Here is a 23,756-nt window from a genome sequence, read left to right as displayed (position 1 = left end):
AGCGTGTAATTTGTACAAATGTATCCAAATGTCCCAAATATTAAAGTTTGTGATGCTAAATGAATCGCATTTTATAGTACTACAGTATTTAATTAATTTGTCATATGGATACAAAGATATTCATAAATTTAGTTGATGGGTTTAGTGCTGTTTTTATAAGCGATATCTATCGATTTTAATATTAAAAAACATACTGCAAATAAAGATATAATTAAAATTAAACAAAACACATGCGGATGATGTTAAAAACGCTTTCAATAATATTTGCATTATTCATTCCTTTGATTAAAACAAAAATGTATATTAAAAACAATTCATATATAAAGCATTTATTAATTTTACACTGTTCACTAAATTACACGTGTGTTTGGACAAATTATTGATAAATAACTTGATTAAATGATTAAATTAAAAATGGATGTTATTTCAATAATATCCAAATTATTCATTCTAGTGATTATAATTTAAATTAATATGAAAAATAAAAGTATATTACACATGTTAGAACAAATTAATCATTAATAGCTTCCACATAAATTAATTTCTTGTCATGATGTGGCCTTCCATTCAATAATAAATGCTCATAAACAGGTTAGAAAAATAAATTACTATTAAATTAACATCAATGAATCTTTCTTTTCTTTCAGTTTTCTCCCTCTCATCATTTGCCTGCTCTTTCTCTCCTTGTTTCATATGTGTGAATAAGTGTGTCTTTAAACCAATGCAGCGTAACTTATCGACTGTGACAGCCCACCCCGCATAGTCCATAGGAGTCCAGCGTGCACTTGCACTTCTGCTTGCCAAAAACTCCATCTGCCTTGCTCGACCAGTGCCACTGTAGTTCGTATCCGTTATCCATTATGCCTATGCTGCTATCCGTGATGATTCCTGGTAACCCAGGCCAGCTCTGATGCTGAGAGCTATATTTACAAACAGCTGTTGTTACAGGTAAAACACCTCATTCAGAGAAGGAGCACAGGTTGAGGACAAGTCATATGACATTTCACACAGAATAAAGAGGAATGTGGGTTTTTAGTTAAGGGACTCAATTTAATGAGATTTATCTTTACAAAGCTTTGAAATATACACACACAGCTCCATAAGCAGGCAAACATAGACATGAGAAACAGAAACCTCACAAAGATAAGCTATATTTTAATTTTTTGTTTCATTAAAAGCGATTTCAGAAATTGAATTTTGGTCAAAAAATTGACATACATAATTTCAAAGATATTATTAGGACAGTCCCATCAATGCCAGTTTTTAGTTTAATCATACACTCTAAAAAAGGCTGGGTTAAAAACAACCCAAGTTGGGTTGAAAATGGACAAACCCAGCGTTTGGGCTGTTTTAACACAGCAGATGGGTTAAATTTTTGACCCAACCTGCTGGGTAGTTTTATTTAACTCAACTATTGTTTAAAAATGACTATATGTCTGGCTTAAAATGAACCCAAAATAGGTTGGAAATCAGACACATAATTACTGGAGGCAACAATAATAATCAAAAGGTGAACATTTATTAATAAGCAATTTAAAAAATTGTTTAATTATTAAACATATTTTATTAGTTCATTTATTAAACATATTAATAAATGTTCATTTCCAACATACTTTGGATTCATTTTAAGCAAGCGATACAGTAATTTTAAAACAATAGTTGAGTTAATAAAACTACCCAGCAGGTTGGGTCAAACATTTAACCCAACTGCTGGGTTAAAACAACCCAAACGCTGGGTTTGTCCATTTTCAACCCAACTTTGGTTGTTTTTAACCCAGCATTTTTTATGATCACATGATCTTAAATACATTATATTAAAAAAAACACTAAAACTAATTTTAGAAACATTTTTAAACTTTTGTCTTCAAATCTTGTTCACCATAAAATTTAACTATAATATTATTTGTATTGTAATAATATTTAACAATATTTCTAAATAATGTAAATGATAAAATATAAGTAATATTCCCATTTTCTGCATATTCTCTGTTCTGACACTAACAAACATGAACTTTTCTATGGCATTCATTTTCCTAACATAAATCCTCATCCTCGCTCTTTCCCGTCTCCCACCTCTTCTCTTCCCCACACGGCCATCTTTATAAGGGGAAGACCAGGAAGCCTGAAAAAGTAGAGTACTTCCAGCCTCCCATTAAGTTGCCCCTTTCTAGCTTGAGGTAAGCCTTGTCGCCTCGCTCCATGATCACAAGCCCTGCATTTGTGGCTGCCTCCCGTGTCACATCCTGGTCTCCAGCAAAAGCCGAGATCATCGGCCATCCATTCAACATCAAACTCACCTGTGAATGGGAAACACTGTCACTGCTTTGCATTAATTACTCATTATTTACAGTTGTTATGTGTCTCTCTCTGTCTATACACTCTGAAAAATAAAGGGAGTTTCCACAGTGGTGACATAGAAGAACCATTTTGGTTCCCCAAAGAACCTTTCAGTGAGTATTTCTTTTAAAAAAACAAACAAAAAAAAAAAATTTCTCAGTGTGAAAAACAGTTTAAAGGGTTAGTTCATCCAAAAATGAAAATTCTGCCATTAATTACTCACCCTCATGTCGTTCCACACCTGTAAGACCTTCGTTCATCTTCTGAACACAAATTAAGATATTTTTGATAAAATCCAATGGCTCAGTGAGGCCTGCATTGCCAGCAAGACAATTAACACTTTCAATGCCCAGAAAGCTACTAAAGACATATTTAAAACAGTTCATGTGACTACAGTGGTTCAACCTTAATGTTATGAAGCATTGAGAATACTTTTTGAGCACCAAAAAAACAAAATAATGACTTTATTCAACAATATCTAGTGATGGGCGATTTCAAAACACTGCTTCATGAAGCTTTACAAATCTTTTGTTTCGAATCAGTTGTTCAGAGCGTGTATCAAACTGCCAAAGTCACATGATTTCAGTAAACTAGGCTTCGTTACGTCATAAGTGTTTCGAAATTTCAATGGTTTACCACTGGGGGGCGTGACTTTGGCAGTTTGATACACGCTCCGAACCACTGATTCGAAACAAAAGATTCGTAAAGCTTCGAAGCTTCATGAAGCAGTGTTTTGAAATCGCCTATCACTAGATATTGTTGAATAAAGTCTTTATTTTGTTTTTTTGAAGCACAAAAAGTATTCTCGCCGCTTCATAACATTAAGGTTGAACCACTGTAGTCACATGAACTGTTTTGAATATGTCTTTAGTAGCTTTCTGGGCATCTGAACGTGTTAATTATCTTGCTGTCAATGCAGGCCTCACTGAGCCATCGGATTTCATCAAAAATATCTTAATTTGTGTTTCAGAAGATGAACGAAGTTCTTACGGGTGTGGAACGACATGAGGGTGAGTAATTAATGACTGAACCTTCATTTTTGGGTGAACTAACCCTTTAAAGAATGGATTTTAAAGGTTCTTCATGGTATGCCTATAAAGAACCTTTATTTTTAAGATTGAAAGTTTGTACCTGTATGGTTTGTCTGTTGTACGCCTTCACCACGTGGAAATTGAAGCTGTACACCCCTCGTCTCGGAGCAAGGAAGATACTGCTTTCTTGGTCAAAATGACTGCCAACGTTCACCAAGATCTGACAAAAACTGACTGATTAAACAGAGCTAATCTGCATAAGTGTATTTTTTAATGTGAAAAGATTGCTTACCTGGTCAAAATAGATGATCATGGTGCGGTTGCTCATATCTGTGGGCTCATGGTTGGTTTGGCGTGTGGCGGAAAAGGCCACACGGCCGGTACCTGAACGCACAGACATCCCCAGCGCATTACCTGCAGGTTCTGAGGATGGTGTCGAGTCACAGACCACCAGGCATTTTCCCTCCAGTACTATGGGCTCCGTATCATTTTGCCCTCTGACCACTAGAGGGACGGTTATCAGAAGTAGAGCTAGTATTGGCAGCCCAGAGTTGGGCAGCATTGTCTTATTATTACTCTTGTGATATCTCAGATGAAATTAGGTGAAAATGCTCTCAGGTCAAATATGCTGTCTTCAAGAAATAAGTGAACAATCCTGAAAAACTGAGATGTTATGAGCTATTGTAAAAGTTATAGATCTTTAAATCCTTGGCTGTCTTTCACCCTCACTCTCTCTCTTTATTTTGCAGTCGCCCTCCTGTCTGTCACAGCTTCCTGATGAAGATCTACTTCTGTGCTATCTTGTTAAATTGCCTGCAGGGGACCAAAGGCAAGGACACTTAGAGGTTTCTCATCATCCCGAAAAAAAATCCATCATCATAGCCAACCTGTGAGAAGACAGAGAGAGAGAGAGGGAGTCAGAGGAGCTCTGCAAGCCAACAGGTATGCTTGTTGTATGTATGGGGGAGGAGGAAGAGGAGCAGTGAAGGATGAAGATCATGAGGTAACACTTTGGATCTCGTTCAGCTGAGGGGAGCAGCATCCAGGAGAGAGTGAGAACAAGAGAGAGAAAAAAGAACAACTCCACTGAGAGACCATCTGTCTTTAACACGCTCTCACTTCCCTCCTGACGTTCCACAACATGCAGGACCTCTCTCTCCTACACAGATCCTCTGTCCCTCTCTCCTTTGCTCATGCGTACTGGCCGAACCCTCTCTCTCTCTCCTCGGTGCTTTGGCACACAACCGCAACAATATGCAAGTCTTGAAACTAAAGAATGTACATCTCGGAATATATTTAAGGTATAGTACATCTATATCAGGTCTTAATTGGCATCGCTCACCTCATTAATTTACTATTCAAGTCATGTTTATAGTCTTTATAAAGCAGTGACATTTACAAAGGTCAACCTTCTTTGCGTCTGGTCTTGAGTGAAACCTCAGTGTTTGAGCACTTTCAGTAAGAACTAATTCTGCTCAGTGCAGTTCTGCCCAGCTTTATTTTCTTCACAAAATTAATACATTATCTATAATCATTTTTTTTTTCAATATTCCCCATAGAGCACTAATCTAAAGCTCTGAATCACCTTATACTAAAAAAACATTTTCTTAAGCATTTTTGCCTTGTTTTCATGTAAAAAAAAAAATATCCTTAAAACTTAATAGTTTACTTGAGAAGTAAAAGATTATAAGAATTATAATGTGTAAGATTATAAAACTTTATATTTCTTCCCTTCTTGGCAAATAATTTGTATTTATTAAAGCATCAATCTAACTAAGGTTTCAAGGATGTTTAACAGAAAAAACAAATCAAAATACACAAGGAAATGATACAAGAAAGTGCTAAACAATCTTTTACTAAATCCTCTCTCCTAGGGAGTAACAGTAAGATTAAATTAAGTTCATACGCTTTTGTAAAAGGAAAAAATAGCAAAATCACCTGATTTAGTTCCTCGGTTTCCCAGGTGTAATGATGCAAGGTGTCAAAGCTTCTGTAAAGAAACAGTGAATCTGACAGATCTTCCTACTCATCCTGTCTCTCAAGACCCTCCCCTTCCTACCCACTCCACCTCTCCTCCTCCCTCTCTCACTTTCTCTAATAATCCTAGCCATGTAATTATTCTTTGATGTAAACAGCATGGCCAAGCTGGCGTTTGTAGCTGTAAGTGATAGCCAACAGTCAGCGGAAAGCATATAGAACAAAACAGGAACCATAAAATTATAGTCCCGCAAAACATGAACATCAAAGGGCACAAAGGATAATATCATAAAATAAAATCTTGGAATTAAAAAAAAAAAAAAAAACACAAATATATAAATTAATTTTTTATTTTTTTGAAAATGTATCACGACAAATGAAATCAATGAATAAAATAAGAATTACATTTTGTAAAATTGTGCATGCATTTTAAAAACACTTTATGGGTGCACTGTTTTAGTAAGCAATGATTTGAATTTCTGAATTTAGTTGTTGATTATATGGAAGGGCTGCCAACAATGAAGTCTATAATACCAGGAGAAAGCTAAGAGGTTAGCATTCCCTTTCATGTCAATGGCAGTTTATCAGTTGGCGCAGGACAACTTGGAAGTACAGGATTTAACATGTTGACTTTGCTCATGGGAACACAGAACTTTTTGAGCCAATCGTAAATGAAATCTGACAGTGCTGATTGGCTGATGGCACCACAACAGTGAACACAATTCCAAAACAATCACAAACCCTTCACAAGTGACTGTGAAGTAAAAGTCTTCCTACAGGGAAAGATATAAGTCCATGTTATGCATTTAAAAGTAGGGTAGGCAATTTTTTAATAAAAACATTTTGTTATAATGGTAAAAAAATAGGGCTGCATAATTTATCGCGATTAAATCGCACGCGATTTGGCAAAGGCTGCGATTATTTTATGCACAGCTTGTCAGAGCGGTACGGCTCTGTGATCAGTAGTAAATGCTTCTCCATCTGAAAGCCAGAGGGCGCTCTTGCGCAGAAACTCCAAATATGCCCTGCCGCAGAAGAAGATAACACACATCATATCGCGGTAGCTGAATAAACAGAGGAATGAAACGCTTTGATTGATTAAACATGACTAAAACACACACTATGCTGTTCTCAGCTCCAGTTTCGCAATTTGGCGACCCCTAGTGGTGACATGCCTATATTTAATCAGAGCATGTGCTGTTCAGCCATTTTGTGTGAGGTGTTTGAGAGTACACACAGATCTCCATCCACACTTCATTTATTCTTGAAAAAGGCATTGTCTGTAAGTGTTTTTTAAATTAATGTTTTTTGGTGGTTTGTTATAGATCATGGTGTTGTATTTGGAGATGTTAGATGAGTGTACATGTGTATATATAAGGCTATCAAGTACTCTTCAGCTTGTTGGATTCATGTTGTAATCTGGGTATTTATTGTCAAGAATCTTTCATTGATGTATTTTAAAGCTTGTGTGAACATTGGCATACTAAGGGAGATGTAAGCTGTGTGCCCTGTAATGTTGTTTACGCTACTGCTATGTATGCTATCATTGAAAATGGATGTATTAGAAGTTGCTTATGCTCATCTATGCTTCTATTGTTGTCTTTTGCAGTTTTACACCGCTTCCATTAAATTGCACTTGGATTCAGTTCTGTCTCAAGTCTTTTTGGGAGGAGTGTTAAGCTTGCTGCGTAGCTATGTATGCCTACACATAGTGAGGGCAGTAAAGTAAAAAGTAATCAAACTTCAAGATCCTAAGTGAAGTGGAGATACGTCGTTTTCTCTCAAAAAATGTCAAATGCTAATTCTATAAGCATCGATCCAGAAGGCCTAGAGGATAGGTCAGAATGTGCTGCATCATCTTCGTCATCCTAGTCTTCAAGCAGCATAGCTCGAACGCGATTTTTACCAGGGGACCTCCCTTCAAAGCTAGCTTGCTATTGCTAGCCTCTCCGAAATTGCCCCCCTGCCTTTAAAAGTCTACCTTTAAAATAAATTGGCTACTGGCAAAATATCTACTAATCTAAAAGTAAATATTAGAGATTTATATTTTGCTCATTTTGAATAGCCATCAAATGTAAAAGATGCATTGGATCTTCCCCTTAAAGGGATAGTTCACCCAAAAATGAAAATTATTCCGTGATTTACTCTCCTTCAAGCCATCCTAGGTGTATATGACTATCTTCTTTCAGACGAACACAATCCGAGTTAATTTTAAAAATATCCTTAGTCCTCCAAGGTTTATAATGGTTGTGAATGGTAGGCCAAATTCTGAAGACACAAAAAATGCATCCATCCATAAAAAAATGAATCCATATGACTCCAGAGGGTTAATAAAGGCCTTTTGAAGTGAAGGGATGCGTTTTTGTAAGAAAAATATCCGTATTTAAAACTTTATATATTCAAACAACTAGCTTCCGGTGAACGGCCGCACGGAGAATGAGTAATCCTCTGACGCGATGTATGACGCAGGATCGTAAGCTTAGACGCCTCTCGCGGTTCAACAAATATGGCTGGGCAACAAATTTAAGCTCCTCTTCTCTTACATATCGAAACTTCTAATTCGTGACCAGTGTTTTGTTTTGCTCTCGCCTCTGCGTTCGTCATCGCGTCAGGTCAAAGGTTGCTCTTACCCAATTGAAGTGCGCAGTATGTGTACGGTCATCTGCCAGAAGCTAGTTATTTGAATTTATAAAGTTTTAAATATGGATATTTTTCTTACAAAACCACATCCCTTCGCTTCAAAAGGCCTTTATTAACCCTCGGGAGTCGTATGGATTCATTTCTTTATGGATTGATGCATTTTTTTCTGTCTCAGGATTTGGCCTACCATTCACAACTATTATAAACCTTGGAGGACTAAGGATATTTTTAAAATTAACTCGGATTGTGTTCGTCTGAAAGAAGATAGTTATATACACCTAGGATGGCTTGAGGGAGAGTAAATCATGGAATAATTTTCATTTTTGGGTGAACTAATCCTTTAAAATTTGAGTGAAAACATAATGATGGAAAAAACCCAGTGATAAAGATTAGACTGGGTTAAGACTTTAATTATAATAGAAAATGAAAAACTAAGTCTAACTTTTCAACCAGAACATCATTAATCCATCATGAAACATATAACTCTTTATGAATTAAAAGTTTTAACAGCAATGACAGTTCCCATCTTTACCCAAATCTCACAGGTAAATGCAGTCATATTTTCTTGAGGATGGTGACCCTGCTGTTCAGCTCTGGTTTGTAGAGGCCAAAGCCCAGGCAGATGGGCTGGGTGAAGCTGGTGCTGAAATTGTGCAGTGGGAGCAGGGTGGAGGATGATCCTACTTCTGAAAAGGTGATAGAGCCAGAATCATAGTCCAAAGCGATTGCCAAATGGTTGCCTGACATTTTCACAGAGAGGTGGGTTTTCTTTCGGTTATGCCAGGCAGCAAGTTTCTTGTCATGCTGCTGTGTCAGGCTCCAGGATATCTGAGCAAGAAATGCACAAGATATAATGGATTAAATATATTAAATGGGCTAGGCCTCTGACATTAGATGCTAGACTGGTCATAAATAAATGATATTACAAAATTGCACTCAATTATTATGAATGAAAATATATTAATTTATATTTTAAGAAGGGGGTCCCTTGGAAATCATCATATTTGGCAGTCTGTGGCATCAAAAAGTTAGAAAACCCCTGTAATAGTGTTCTAATACACAATCTACCTTATTGCAGCCAAAGGCTGTGCCCTCTTTTGCTTTTCTCCCAATGCTGTGGTAGGTCACTGCTATATCCCAGAAACCCTCTACCTCCAGCTCCCAATAATGGGTTCCTGAAGAAAATATCTGACAGGAGACCACCTGAGACCAGTGGTCGAAGCGGTCCGGATGCTCAGGCACAGGCAAACGTTTTTTTACCCTCATCACTGACCGTAGGTCTTCAGAGATATTTAGGAGTGGGTGGGCTGAGTTTTTGTCCAAGGTTAATGGGCTGCTTACTAAATAACAAAGAGAAACAGCCATTAGAAATGTAGCCACTAGATGGCACTATTGAACAAGGCAATAATGCTCAAAAACTGTAGACAATAAACTGTTACAACATGCTGAAAATATTGATTAGGATCATGCTTAGGTTTGCTGGAAATCAATAGTAAGATTGAAATTACTTAAAAAAAGAAAACCAAAATGTTCCTAGCATCAGCACCCATTATTGACACGTGTATGAATGATAATACGCACAGAGATCTCTCTTGAGCTCAATTAGGCAGCGCAGGGTCTCTGCTATGAACTCTCTGTATTTATTTTCCACATTCTCTAAGATACGTTTCTTATCCATGCTGGGCTGTGGTGGTGTGAACAGAGGGGAGTTGAGATCTGCCATCATCCTGCAAGAAGAAGAGAGCGACTAATACTGTAAAACATATAAGCTATACACACTTGCTCAAATGCAAACTAACATATAACTGCACTCACAAATCACAAGATATTTCTGCGACACACTGAAACAATCACGGTCTATCTATAGACTCACTGTGAATCCTCTGTCTGGTATGCCTGTGAAAAAGGTAGGACTACTATGAATACATGTCGCAAAGTTTATCTGTCATTTTAGTCTCTTATTTTGAATTAATCTGTAAAGACCCTAAATAAAGGGTTCTACCCTTTGTAATGTATAGTAAGAGATATATAATGCCATAACTAAGTCTTGTGGATGCAATAAAATATGCTTTTACTTTATTGTATTCATTATTTTAATGTATAGAAGTAAAAAATAAAGTTTAAAAATGCATACAAGCTCATTAGACTTTGATGCGTCTTTATTTTAATAAATAGAATGTTGATACTACAAACATAAAAATATATTATAGTATTGTTTCAGCTTATGGTAAATGAGGATTTATACGCATTTAACCTGGAACCATGTAAACATCAATAGGCACTTTGGCTCCTCGTTTTAGTAGTTCTCTACACATCACTGCATCACCTTTATTATGAAGTATGTCCTCATACCCAGATTAACAGGAAGGGGTCTCTCTCGTCCAGCAGGGAGCCGAGGAAGCGGTGGATGCTCTCAGTTTGGTTCAGATCTTCTCTCACCCTGCTGTAGTCTTCCTGCACCCTCTCCATGGCCTGCTGTCTCTCCTGCTCAGTGATGTTTATTACAGCCGACACTAGTCGGCCCACCTGAGTCTGCAGGGCTGAGCCCATCTGTAACACCTGAGAGACATCACTCACAGAGGAGTCCTCCTAAAATAAACACATGCATAAAATCCTGACCTGTAATCATTATATTTCAGGTTAGGAATAATTTGTTTATTTGAAACGAGACACCAAAAATGATACTTACTATGATGGTGCGACAAGCGTTCTGATGTTCTTGAAGCATAATTTCACCTTGCTTTACTTTCTCTTCTGCTTTCTCGAACAGGCTCTGTAATTTGACCTGTAAAATATTATAGAAGGGCTTTTTAAATTTGAACCCTGGGTTAACAGGTCTTTTATTATGTTTCACAATGTTCAATATTTGGGTTATACCTTGGGTTATAAGAATTGATCCTAGGTATTCAGGTTGTTTCACCAGTGGCAAAACTAGAGTTTTATACATGGAGTGGCCAAGGTTAAACCATAAACCATGACAGAAAAACAGTGAATAACCCTAACCTGGCATCAAAATTTTTTACTTGAAATTACCCCACATTAGCTATACATTCCTATAGTGTAACACTGTCACTGCACAAACATAACATAGTTGGGTCTGATGGTGCCGAACATTTTGACCAGGGCCTTTAAAATCATTCTTAGACCTGTCCCAAATGGCGCCCTAAACACTCGCGGCCTTCCTACAAGTTTGAACCTTCACGACGTAACGCCACTTTGATCGGCGGGAAGATGTCTGCTATGGAGCTTGCTTCAGTGCGGGTGTCATGACAAATCGGGTCTCCACAAACTGTCAGTTAATGATTATATACAAGTATATACGAATGATATTAATTTAAAATACACATAGCTTACTATAATGCGTAAGAAAACAAATTAGTGCATAATAAAACCAATTGAACGTAATTTATTACACTTGATTAACTGTTAATTAATAAGTAATATAATAGCCTGTTAAGCGAATAATTAAACATCATTAATTTTTTTTTATTCATAACTTAAATATTTGGACATTTAACACTTAAAGGATTAGTTCACTTCTGAATGAAAATTTCCTGATAATTTACTCCTCCCCCCCCCCCCCCCCCATGTCATCCAAGATGTCTTTCTTTCTTCAGTCGCAAAGAAATTAAGGTTTTTGATGAAAACATTCCAGGATTATTCTCCTTATAGTGGACTTCAATGGTCTCCAAACGGTTGAAGGTCAAAATTACAGTTTCAGTGCAGCTTCAAAGGGCTTTAAACGATACCAGACGAGGAATAAGGGTCTTATCTAGCGAAACGATCGGTCTTTTTCAGAAAAAATACAACTGTATATGCTTTATATAAACAAATGATCGCCTTGCAAGTGCTTCCGCTTTCTGTATTCTTCAAAAAGTTTACACTGTATGTCCTACGCCTTCCCTGTTCTACTTACGGAAAAAACGGAACTGGTGCCGCGTTCCTTCCGTAAGTAGAATAGGGAAGGCGTTGAATGAGACCATTGAAGGAGAATAATTCTGGAATGTTTTCATCAAAAACCTTAATTTCTTTTGGACTGAAGAAAGAAGGACATGGACATCTTGGATGACATGGGGGTGAGTAAATTATCAGGAAAATTTTATTTGAAAGTGGACTAATCCTTTAATTTAACACATTAATTACATTAAAGATGATTGTGCATACATGTAGGGTAAATGCAAAAGCGAGGATAAACTAAGCTATCTAATTGGCTAATTGGTATCTGTCTGTTATGTTTGTACATAAGCTAACTATTACAGACATAAATGGTCGTTACAACATAGTTGAAACAGCATTTATCATAACATGATTTTGTAGGAATTGTAATCAGGCACGTATTAAAAGCATTTTGAACCAATCGGATTGCGTGAGGCCCTAATGGAGACTTGATTTCAGGGGGGACCCAATTCGTCACTGCACAGACTTGGCAAAAGTGTGCATCGAGGGCACATATCAACAGCATAGCGGGCGCTCGCGAGTACCCTTCTGAAACCTAAAATGACAAATGGGACACACTACCGTCTCGTGGACTTCACAATCATGGAACGGCCACTGTAAGTCCATAAGACTGTAAGTGCATATGAATTGTGCCATTTGGGGGAGGGCCCCCCATTATGGCACCCCTGTTTGTGATTGGTTTGTAGCTAAACAACTGTTTCTTACATTTTAAACTCTATGAAGGGCCTGGTTTCATAACACAGGGTTAAAAGCAGTGCTAAATGACAAAAGTGAAGGGCCGTTCACAAAGAACACATTTTTTTTGCATTCCACTCACTACTTTTACATTGTTTTTCGATGTAAACGTTCTAGACGTGACTGCTGCCTCGCGTCTTTTGTAGCCTCTCGTGTGTGACGTGCTGTTCTTAAAAACATGTTTTTAAAATAAGTTAAAAACAATGCTGCGTTTATTCTTATTCCAGTGATTTTCAAAGCAAAATCACGTTCTGTGTGACTGGCCCTTTCCCCGGGGTTAAAAACACAATTTTATAGACATCCCACCTGTCCCGCTCGCTGACCATTGAAATTTCGAAACGTTTCAAAACACTTTTGATGTAACAAAGCCTCGTTTACTGAAATCACGTGACTTTGGCAGTTTGATACATGCTCCGAACCACTGATTCGAAACAAAAGATTCGTAAAGCTTCGAAGCTTCATGAAGCAGTGTTTTGAAATCGCCCATCACTAGAAATTGTTGAACAAAGTTATTTCGTTTTTTTTGGTGCACAAAAAGTATTCTCGTCACTTCATAACATTAAGGTTGAGCCACTGTAGTCACATGAACTGTTTTAAATATGTCTTTAGCAGCTTTCTGGGCATTGAAATTGTTAATTATCTTGCTGTCAATGGAGGCCTCACTGAGCCATCAGATTTGATCAAAAATATCTTAATTTGTGTTCTGAAGGTCAATGAAGGTCTTACGGGTGTGGAACGACATGAGGGTGAGTAATTAATGACAAAACTTTCATTTTTGGGTAAACAAAAACTTTAATACCTGGTGGAAATGGGGCATTACTCTAGCCTAAATCACATTCGGCACACAAACGAACTCGTGTTATGCAGCTTACGCAAATGAATTAATAATATAATATAATATAATATAATATAATATAATACAATATAGTAGACCCATATTATTCAGGTAACACTTTACAATAAGGCTCACTAGTTAAACATTAGTTAATGTATTAACTAACATGAACTAACCATGAGCAATACATTAGTTACTGTATTTACTAATCTTCGTTAACGTTAGTTAATGAAAATACAGTTGTTCATTGTTTGTTCATGTTAGCTCACAGTGCATTAACTAATGTTAACAAGATTTTAAAAAATGTATTAGTAAATGTTGAAATTAACATTAACAAAGATTAATAAATGCTGTATAAGTGCAGTTCATTATTAGTTCATGTTAACTAATGTAGTTAACTAATGTTAACTAATGAACCTTATTGTAAAGTGTTACCATTATTCTTTTTATTGTTGGGGTGCACGCTACCTCCCAAAAATGTGTTTTTGCAGGGTGGGATATCTGATTTTATCAAGACAATAAACCTGGTGTAAAGCACAGTGTAAACAGTCCTAGGACTTTATTAAAAATCCTACAACAGGACTTAAATCATCTTAAACTTTGTATTTAACTTTTGTACTTACTTTGTATTCCTCCTCCACTTTTCTCACCCCTTTGACCTGGTGTTGAGCATGCCGTCCCTCCAGAATACAGTCTGGGCAGACATACACCCTGTCATCCATGCAGTAATGTCGGAATACCTCCTGATGGGCGGGGCACCTGCGGCGGGATACGTCTATCAACGGCTCCACCAGCAGGTGAGTGCTGTAAGCTGGGCGCTGCAGATGTGGCTGCAGATGCTGCTCGCACAGAGAGATCTCACATCGCAAGCAGGTCTTCACTGCTGCTTGGACCTCATCTTCCGGACAACAGTCACATTCAACCAGCCCCTGCTCCTCCAGGCATTGTGGGCATACAAATCTTCGCTTGCCACAGCCAGCACTCGAGCTCCAGGCCTCTTGAGCACAGGCCGGGCAGAAGCTGTGGCCGCAGGGAAAGGGTTGAGCTCGACCAAACACGTCACGACACATGGGGCATGTGTGCTCTTCCTCCATGGAGCCCATAGTAGCTGTAAAATTGTGAACAATTAATTTTAACAATAATTTAATAATTTTAACAGTGTCCAATTAAAGGGATAGTTCACACACAAATGAATATTCTGTCATCATGTACTCACCCTCATGTTGTTCCAAACCTGTGTGAGTTTCTTTCTACTGTTGAACACAAAAGAAGATATTTTGAAGAATATGGGTAACCAAACAGGTGACGGTAGCCATTGACTTCCATAGGATACCGTTGGTCCATCAATGGTTTATCTTAAAATATCTTATTTTGTGTTCAACAAAAGAAAGAAACTCATGCAGATTCTGGACAACTTGAGGGTGAGTAAATGATTTCATAAATTTTCATTTTGGGGTGAACTATCCCTTTAAGTCGAATCAAGGAAATGATTGGTGACCATAAGAAGTCAAATCATGGCACACAGATTAATACAGACCCATTTGGTACAAACTAATTAGCTTACTATTTAGTTAATCTGTCTCCTAATCAACTATTTTTAGAAAGCTGTTCTATTTGACTACCAGATAAATGAGGTAATCGCCCACAAATCTCTATTAAAGTCATTTTATGATGTTATATATAAGGTGATGTTTTTATTTTTTTGTCTATTGTAAGTTAATATGCTTTAAGTCACTCTTTAGGTTTATTCCTCAAAAAGTGTTAACACTGGCACTGCTGTTTGTTTGAGTATCCCATCTGTTCGGAAACTGTTTGAAATCAGTGATTAATTTGAAATGACACTTCACCTTTGATTTATAACAAATGTGCCCTAATTTACCCTAAAGTTTTCTCTGCAGACAATACCTGACCCAACTGGGGAATCAAGAGATCAGCTTCTCAATCTCAGTGGCCTTCTGACCTTATTTCATGTAGTTGGTTACAATTACATGACTATAAAACTGGGGGTAAATTAGACTTACCTTTTGTGTTCTGCAGCCTTTTGTGAAAGCAGGATGTTTTCATACAGAAGCACAGCCCAAATGTACATGTGCGTCTGGGGCAGCTGGCTTATCCTGCAGTGTCTTCTTAACCAGACTGACTGACCTATCAACACACAGAACTGCTAAGCCATCACATGACCTGTTCTTTACAGAAGCAATATGAGGGATATTTGCGCTACACAACACAAGTTACTGAAGACACAAAACAAGCAATACAGTGCTAACAGTGAACTCAAACCATGGAAACTGTGTAGATTATGAAGCACTTCATGTGTTACAGGTGTGTCAATGTATTTTTTTTTATCAAATATTCTCTATATTTTATTTTCACTTTTACGAACCAGCCCTGAGAACAACACGTGAATTTGGTGACCTACTCATCAAAAGTTATTATATAAACAATAGTAAATGTACACATAGCCTTTAAAATACTACTCAAGTCCCCCTGTAGTCATTAATTTTATCCCTTAAAACTCATCTTTGATCACCAAAATGACATTTAAAATAGCCTTAAAATAGCTTGAATGTAACTCTACACCCTTGCCTTATTTAATATACATGTATCAATGAATATGCAAATTAGCCCCGCCTCCACTCGCTCAACTTACTGAGGTACAGTGGTATCGCTCTTTACAACGTCAGGCACATAACGGTAAATAATATGATTAGCCTTTTGCTTGACTATGTTATCAAACACCTAATAATGTGTTGCTCATGTTACACAAACCATGTTCCCATTCGCCATCTCAGAGTCAGACAGCTGCTTATAATATATATATATATATATATATATTAAAAATATTTATTTTATATGGACTATTGGTGAAGCAGCATTGATCACTGTTGAGGGGGCGGATACATTTTATAAATAGGGATAAAAATAATTCTAAATATCCCCCATCCCCCCCCAGCAAATTGCGCTCTGTGTGTGTTTATATATACAGTATATCCTTAATTCCAATTTCAAAGTAGGTTTCCGTTGGTTGCAACTTGTAATAAGAATCATTATTATTTAAAGGTAGTGTAGGCAATTTCGGAGCGGCTAGCAATAGCAAGCTAACTCTGAAAGCACAAGATCCCACCCTCCCTTCAGAGTGTCTCTAAAGCCATGCCTCCTTCAAAACACATGAATGAGCACAGCAGAGTCTGCACAGGTTCATGAGACAAGAGACGACGTTCAATTACCTCATGTCTCAAAGCATAACATTACAATAATAATGAACGTAAACAACTCACAGAGCTCTGACTTGTACCACCTGACTGCTGCAGATTCATTACGGCATTGATAGTGTTGACAAAGAAAGGCATAAATCTGAGTCTGAGGATGTTGCTATCTCATAATTATGGCGTGAAAGCAGCATAAACTCTTTGTTTTGGTTCAGGAGGAACTGTAAAAGGCTGCTTTGTTTTTGGTGCTCAGTGTCTGTCTGTCTACAACTCTGCATAGCCTTATGGAAAGCGCTGATGATGTGTAAAATCTGTGTGAACAGGTGCTTGGAGGTATGGAAATACATGTGCTGATAGGCAGGTAGGACATCGTATCATTGCATTCGAACCGAATTATCATAGCGTACAATGTTTATGTATGTGGTGAAGGTGTATCGAAAGTATGATGAAGGAATGTCATCAGACACACCCAAGTTTACTACATCACCAAAACAAAATGAACCACATATGGTATGTTGGTTACAACAAACTTTCTATTAAAATGCATTTTTAAAGTAACACCATTAGTGAAAATCTTAGAATTAAAAGCCTACAAAACAAAGTCACTAGCATTTAGAGAAAATAAAGAATGCTTGTGACTCTAACATCCTTGTATAAAACTTGCAAAACAATAATGGGGGTGGAGCTATGAGTCCTTCTCATCAAGAAGCTGTTAGTTGCTAAACCAGTTCATTAAGTTATTCAGAACAGAGACACTTTGAGAAAATGCACAAGAACCGACAGAAAATGCTTAAAAATTCATTATTTTTATAAAAAGGAGAGAACTGAAAAAGACTGAAAACTAAGGGAAAAAAGGAGATTGAGATTGAGAAACAGAAAGAAGACAGAAAGAAGAACTTCAAACTGACAGTCTATGATGCACAATGGAGACAGGAGAGGACTCAGATCGTCATGAGAGTAAGTTTTCATAATGTACATTTAAAATTTGAAACAAACCTTATAATCATCATACTTTTAGACAGTAGTTGATCTGACACAAAAGTCTTCAAAATATCATAAGTATATCTTTGAACAGAAATTTACATATACTGTAACATCATACGTACATTGCTGTTCAAAGGCTAAAAAAAATTATAAACATCCTAAGGATGGCATATCTGATTTTATTCCCCAAAAGTACAAATTAATATTGTACGGTCAAAGCCTTGTACTTCATACAGATGACAGACATCTCATTTTGGCTACAGTGAAAATAAAACTATAAAGGTTTCAAGTTTCAAAGCAATTAGTTTACATTGTCCTTAGAAACTGAATATTAAAGCCCCCCTGTGGTGTAAATCAAGTTTTTAATGTTGTTTATATGTCTATGTAGTGTTTTTAATATGCTTTAAGACAAACCATGTGCAAATTCATAAATTAACACCATTGCTGAGTATTTTCTCCTTAAAGCTGCAGTGAAGATGGTTTAAAATCCCTGGTGTCTGTGACGTCACAAACTACCTTGTATCGCGTCAACATGCCGGCAGGCTTTAGCATATCATTAACAGTGAACTAGCAGGAGAGTCTCGAGAGAAGCCAGGTTACCCCAGTATATTTTTCTGTTGATATGAAAAATCATATGTAGATTTAGCAATATAGCGGGTGTATGATGTATTTTACAATGTTATGATGAACTATATGTCTTTCTCCACTGACATTCTGAGTGTTTCTAAAGATATTGATTGTTAGAAGGCAGCTGTCTGACTTTGAGATGGCGAACGGAAACGTGAGTTGTGTCCCAAATGACGCACTATGCACTTATACACTATGTACTCGTCCGTGTGGTGTGTGAATTTTATAAGGTCATTTTGTCATTTAGCATTGGAGTCTGATAGCCCCTCCCCCTCCGCTACGTAATTAAAGCTGCGACAGTTCAGTGCATTAAGTGTCCAACACTCCACACTTCGTTTTTTCCGTTAATTTAGTGCATCATCCGGGTATTTAAAGGATTAGTTCACTTTCAAATGAAGATTAGCCCAAGCTTTACTCACCCTCAAGCCATCCTAGGTGTGTATGACTTTCTTCTTTCAGACGAACACAATCAGAGAAATATTAATAAATATCATGACGCATTCAAGCTTTATAATGGCATTGAACGGGACCAATGAATATGAGCTGAAGAAAGTGCCTCCATTCACATCCATCCATCATAAACATACTCGACACGGCTCCAGGGGGTTAATAAAGGCCTTCTGAAGCGAAGCGATGCATTTTGTGTAAACAAAAATATTCATATTTAACAAGTTATGAAGTAAAATATCTAGCTTCCGCCAGACCACCTTCCGTATTCAACTTACGAAGAAAGAGTAAAACTCTCGCAGTTCAAAAAGCTTATGCTACGTCCTACGCCTTCCCTATTCAACTTACGGAAAAAGCTTAACTGACGCGACGCCAGTTTACTTTCATCGTAACTTGAATACGGAAGACGGTCTGGTGAAAGCTAGATATTTTACTTCATAACATGTTAAATATGGATATTTATTTTACATAAACGCATCGCTTCGCTTCAGAAGGCCTTTATTAACCCCCCGGAGCCGTGTGGAGTACGTTTATGATGGATGGATGTGGATGGAGACACTTTCTTCAGCTCTTACTTGTTGGTCCCGTTCACTGCCATAATAAAGCTTGGATGCATCAGGATATTTATTAATATAACTCAGATTGTGTTCATCAGAAAGAAGAAAGTCATATACACCTAGGATGGCTTGAAGGTGAGTAAAACTTGGGCTAATTTTCATTTGAAAGTGAACTAATCCTTTAAAGTGTACTTTTTCTTTTTGGAATTTTAAGTGTGAACACACTACTTGCACTATTTATACTTAAAAACGTAATAGAACAGTGCATAAGTATGTGAATTGGGACACACCTACAGTTTGTGTAACATTAGCAACACATTATTAGCTGTGTGATAACATAGTCAAGCAAAAGGCTAATCATATTAATTACAGTTATGTGTCAGATGTTGAAAAAGGTGAAACCATTGTGCAGCGTTTACCTCAGTAAGTTCACCAAGTGGATCTCTAAACTGGCGTGAGCAAGTGGAGGCGGGGCTAATTTGCATATTCATTGATCTGTGTATATCAAATGAGGCAAGGGTGTAGAGTTACATTCAAGCTATTTTAAGGCATTGACTACATGGGGACTTTAAGAGAAATGTTTCTGTACAAGTTTTCATTTTCACACTGCTCTGCTGGGAAACCTTGTCAAAAATACGTAATGATGTGATAGCAAACTCAAAACAAAAATGCAAGGCAAACTACAGCATATGTCCATGTCATGTACATCTTAAAAGCTTTAAAAAGAAATACTACACTACAAACCACATGCACATGAAAATACACAATCTATAAATTTAACTAAACATCTGAAATATGATGATCAATCTTAATTCATGTTTGCTGTCAACCTCAAGTTATAATTAAAGATTCCTTAATTTTCTCTTGCAGATTGTTCATCTCATCCAGAGATAAAGGTCATTGTAATAGGTAGTAAATTTGAATACAAATGCAGTGCAGCTAATACCATTCTTGGTCATTATGAGTGTAAAGTGGGAAAAGAGATAGTCGAGAGTGAGAAGAAACACGGGATGAATCAGAACAGGTCAGTTACTTTGGTAATGACACCAGGATGGTGGAGGAGCTCCACACTGGCAGAGAGTGCAAAATACATACAGATGGAGATTGTGCACAGTTTAAAACTGTGTCCTGCTCCACATGCCTTCCTTCTAGTCATCAATCTGCACACAACATTCACAGAAATGCACTTAAACGGTGTTGTTGAACACATGGAGATTCTGGGTGAGCAGATCTGGAATCACACCATCGTTCTGCTCATGCATAACGACAAAACACAGAGACATGCAGATAACAAGAAGCTCATTGAGAGAGCAGGACAAGAGCTTGATATTGTAATAAAGAAGTGTGGGAACAGAGTTCATGTCTTCAATTATACTGACAGCAAGGGGATAAATGTGGAAAAACTGTTTCATGAGATCGAGAGCTTGGTAGCAGAGCATGAAGGACAGGGCTTCAAAATTGACAGCAAACTGTTTGAAGAAATGGAGGAAAAGAGAAGGAAAGTGAAGAAACGAGCTGAAGAGAGAGCGATCGAAGTAAAAACAAAGATCCTAACCTTGAAAGAACGTCTATCAGGTATAGTACCTCTTTGATTTAAAAAATGCTCAATAGCATTGTAGAATTAATAGAAAAGTTGTGATTATGTATGTAACATGACTCCAGCTGAATGTTTAGCACGGTTCATGAACTTTCATGTTATTTCTGGCAGAGATATCTATCCCAGAGTTAAGGATCGTTTTGATGGGTGGCAATATTGTTGGGAAGACCTCAGTGAGGAACACCATTCTGAAAATTAAACAAGAGAAGAACATGTCAAAAAAGTGCGTGATGAGCAAAGGAGAGGTTGACAAACAAACAGTCATTTTGATTGACACTCCTGGATGGTGGCCGTACGCGTCTGTGAAGGAGACTTCAGAGCCAGTCAAGCAGGAGATCAGGTCAAGTGTTACGATGTGTCCACCAGGACCTCATGCAGTTTTGCTGGTTCTTCAGTCTGGTGTCTCCTTCACTGAGGCACACAGGAGGGCTGTCAAAGAGCACATGCAGCTCCTGGGTCGAAATGTCTGGAAATACTGTATAGTTGTGTTCACTAAGGGCGACTGGATGGGGACGCCTACGATTGAAGAGCACATTGAGAGTGAAGGAGAGGCTCTACAGTGGCTGATCAATAAATGTGGAAACAGGTACCATGTACTAAACAACATGGAGTGGGGTGATGAGAAACAGGTCAGAGAGTTGATGGAGAAAGTAGTGATGATGGCCAGAGGAAACACAGAGTTTTTGACACCTGTGGAAGGAGGAATGGAGGAGAGAGACAGTGGATGGGGATCTAACATGTCAGACCTAGACAAGCTCGAGAGAGGAAGCTTAAATCTGGATCAACCTGAGAGTAAGTACAGCCTGACAGACTCCCTGCAGAACAATGATTTGATTACTGTCAGTCAGTAAAACATGTTTATACAAAGTTTTATTAATGATACATTTTCTTCTTATAGTGCATGAAGAAGACTACATTACAAAATGGCTTGAAAATACAGACACTGGGTTTGACTACTGCCACTTACCAGATGTTTCTGAGGACATTTCAGAGGATGTCAAACAAAACAGTACTGATGGCTTGCAGAGGAATATACAGAAAATAAAATTAGATTAGAAAAATAAAGAAAACAATAACACTGCATGCAGTAATACTTCAAACTCATTTGCATTTAAGTAATGAGAGCAGGATGGTAAACCATTTACTTGCAAATTTAAAACAGTTTTTAAACTTTAAAAATATGCTTGACTTTTGTAATCAGCTTTACTATTTCTACCATCAGCTCAACCTCAAGACAGATGTAGTCATAATGTTTGTAATGATAATAACACAATTAGTTACTGGCTGATAATATACCTAGTGTGTATGTGAGTTTGTATTTGCATTTATTGTATTTACAGTGCTGGAAATTTGTATTAATTGTAACCCAAAGGAAACAGTAACAGTGCACCACATTAGCCTAAAAGAGATAAAGTGGCATTTTCCATTCAAGAGCATTAACATGTCATAGACATTGGTCTTGGAAGTGTGTTACTTCCACCCTGCCATATGGGCTTTAATAAAACTCTATAGAAAATGTATTTATTTAGTTAGTTACACACATTACTATACACATGTAAGCCATGAACAACTAAGAAATGAAAACAGAATGCTAAATTGTGTATTCGAATTTGAATTTTCTATTTGTTTTGAATTGTAAAAAAGGCTTGCTTTTTAAATTCTAATATGCTGATTTGATGCTGAAGAAAGATGCTGATTGATGCTGATTATTAGGAATGTTGAACAGTTTTGTACAATTCTTAGATAAATAGAAAGTTCAAAAGAACAGCATGTAACATTATAAATGCCTTTACTGTCACTTTTAAACACTTTAATGCATCCTTGCTGAATAGTCGTATTAATTTCTTTCTTTCTTTCTTTCTTTCAAAAAAAAAAAAAAAAAATTGTACTGACCCCAACCTTTTTAATGGTAGTGTATAATGTTACAAAAGCTTTATATTTCAGATAAATGCTGTTCTTTAGAACTTTCTATTCATCAAATAATCCTGAAAAAAATGTACACAGCTGTTTTCAACATTGATAATAATAATAAATGTTTCTTGAGCAGCAAATCATCATATTAGAATGATTTCTGAAGGATCATGTGACACTGAAGACTGAAGTAATGATGCTGAAAATTCAGCTTTGATCACAGAAATAAAGTGCATTTTAAAATATATTGTTATAGAAAATGTGTTATTTTAAATTGTAAAAATATTTCAAAATATTACTGTTTTTGCTGTATTTTTTAATCAAATAAACGCATCCTTGGTAAGAAGAAGACTTTTCTTTTAAAAACATTTTTAAAAAATCTTACTGATCCCAAACATTTTAAACGGTAGTATAGTCTAAGAGTCAGTGTTCAGAAATTAATTATTATTGTTATGAATTATGCTTTATAGCTGTTTTGTGGTGTTCCAAAATTACTTTATTTTTAATTATTTGAAAATATATATATTTTATATATATAAAAACTCAATAATTGTATTTTATTGACAAAATATTTTAGTTTGTCCTCTATATATATATATATATATACACACACACACACACACACGTATTATATATATATATATATATATATATATCAGATCAGAGACCATTTGAAGCTGTCATAGGGTCATGTTACAACGAGCCCCTGATATGTGCCATGTTGTCACATTTCCCTTCCATTCTTTTGGGGTAAATTTTAGAAAATAAAAATAGAAAATATGCATACACACTGTATTAATGAAGCAAGACCAAACAATTGTACTAGAGAGGTGCGAAAATAATGTGGGGGGAAAATACTCTGAACCCCAAGTGTATTTACAAAAAAAGACAAAAAAGTGTTAGGTTGTGCCA

At 36.8% G+C, this 23,756-nt stretch overlaps 3 protein-coding genes across 3 annotated transcripts; 1 reads left to right on the top strand and 2 right to left on the bottom strand.

Moving 5' to 3' along the window:
* Window positions 1-1,029: 1,029 nt before the first annotated feature.
* cbln12 (cerebellin 12) lies at window positions 1,030-5,443 on the bottom strand. The gene is made up of 4 exons (XM_051859705.1): window positions 5,307-5,443; window positions 3,661-4,255; window positions 3,469-3,588; window positions 1,030-2,297 (listed from the first exon to the last, which is right to left on the bottom strand). Exons 2-4 carry the CDS (start codon window positions 3,928-3,930, stop codon window positions 2,100-2,102), a joined length of 588 nt encoding a protein of 195 aa, XP_051715665.1. The 5' UTR covers window positions 3,931-4,255; window positions 5,307-5,443; the 3' UTR covers window positions 1,030-2,099.
* A 2,856-nt stretch (window positions 5,444-8,299) lies between these two features.
* On the bottom strand, window positions 8,300-15,576 carry trim110 (tripartite motif containing 110). The gene is made up of 8 exons (XM_051859674.1): window positions 15,534-15,576; window positions 14,136-14,620; window positions 10,675-10,770; window positions 10,338-10,574; window positions 9,859-9,881; window positions 9,567-9,712; window positions 9,054-9,325; window positions 8,300-8,813 (listed from the first exon to the last, which is right to left on the bottom strand). Exons 1-8 carry the CDS (start codon window positions 15,574-15,576, stop codon window positions 8,541-8,543), a joined length of 1,575 nt encoding a protein of 524 aa, XP_051715634.1. The 3' UTR covers window positions 8,300-8,540.
* Window positions 15,577-17,450: 1,874 nt separating this feature from the next.
* On the top strand, window positions 17,451-22,782 carry LOC127494070 (uncharacterized). Its single transcript, XM_051859662.1, has 4 exons — window positions 17,451-17,678; window positions 20,207-20,911; window positions 21,045-21,725; window positions 21,832-22,782. Exons 1-4 carry the CDS (start codon window positions 17,645-17,647, stop codon window positions 21,987-21,989), a joined length of 1,578 nt encoding a protein of 525 aa, XP_051715622.1. The 5' UTR covers window positions 17,451-17,644; the 3' UTR covers window positions 21,990-22,782.
* The last annotated feature ends 974 nt before the right edge of the window (window positions 22,783-23,756 follow it).

The sequence above is a fragment of the Ctenopharyngodon idella genome, chromosome 2 (genome assembly GCF_019924925.1).
Source record: "Ctenopharyngodon idella isolate HZGC_01 chromosome 2, HZGC01, whole genome shotgun sequence".
NCBI classification, from domain to species: Eukaryota; Metazoa; Chordata; class Actinopteri; order Cypriniformes; family Xenocyprididae; genus Ctenopharyngodon; species Ctenopharyngodon idella.
This window is presented reverse-complemented; position numbering and strand designations above follow the sequence as displayed.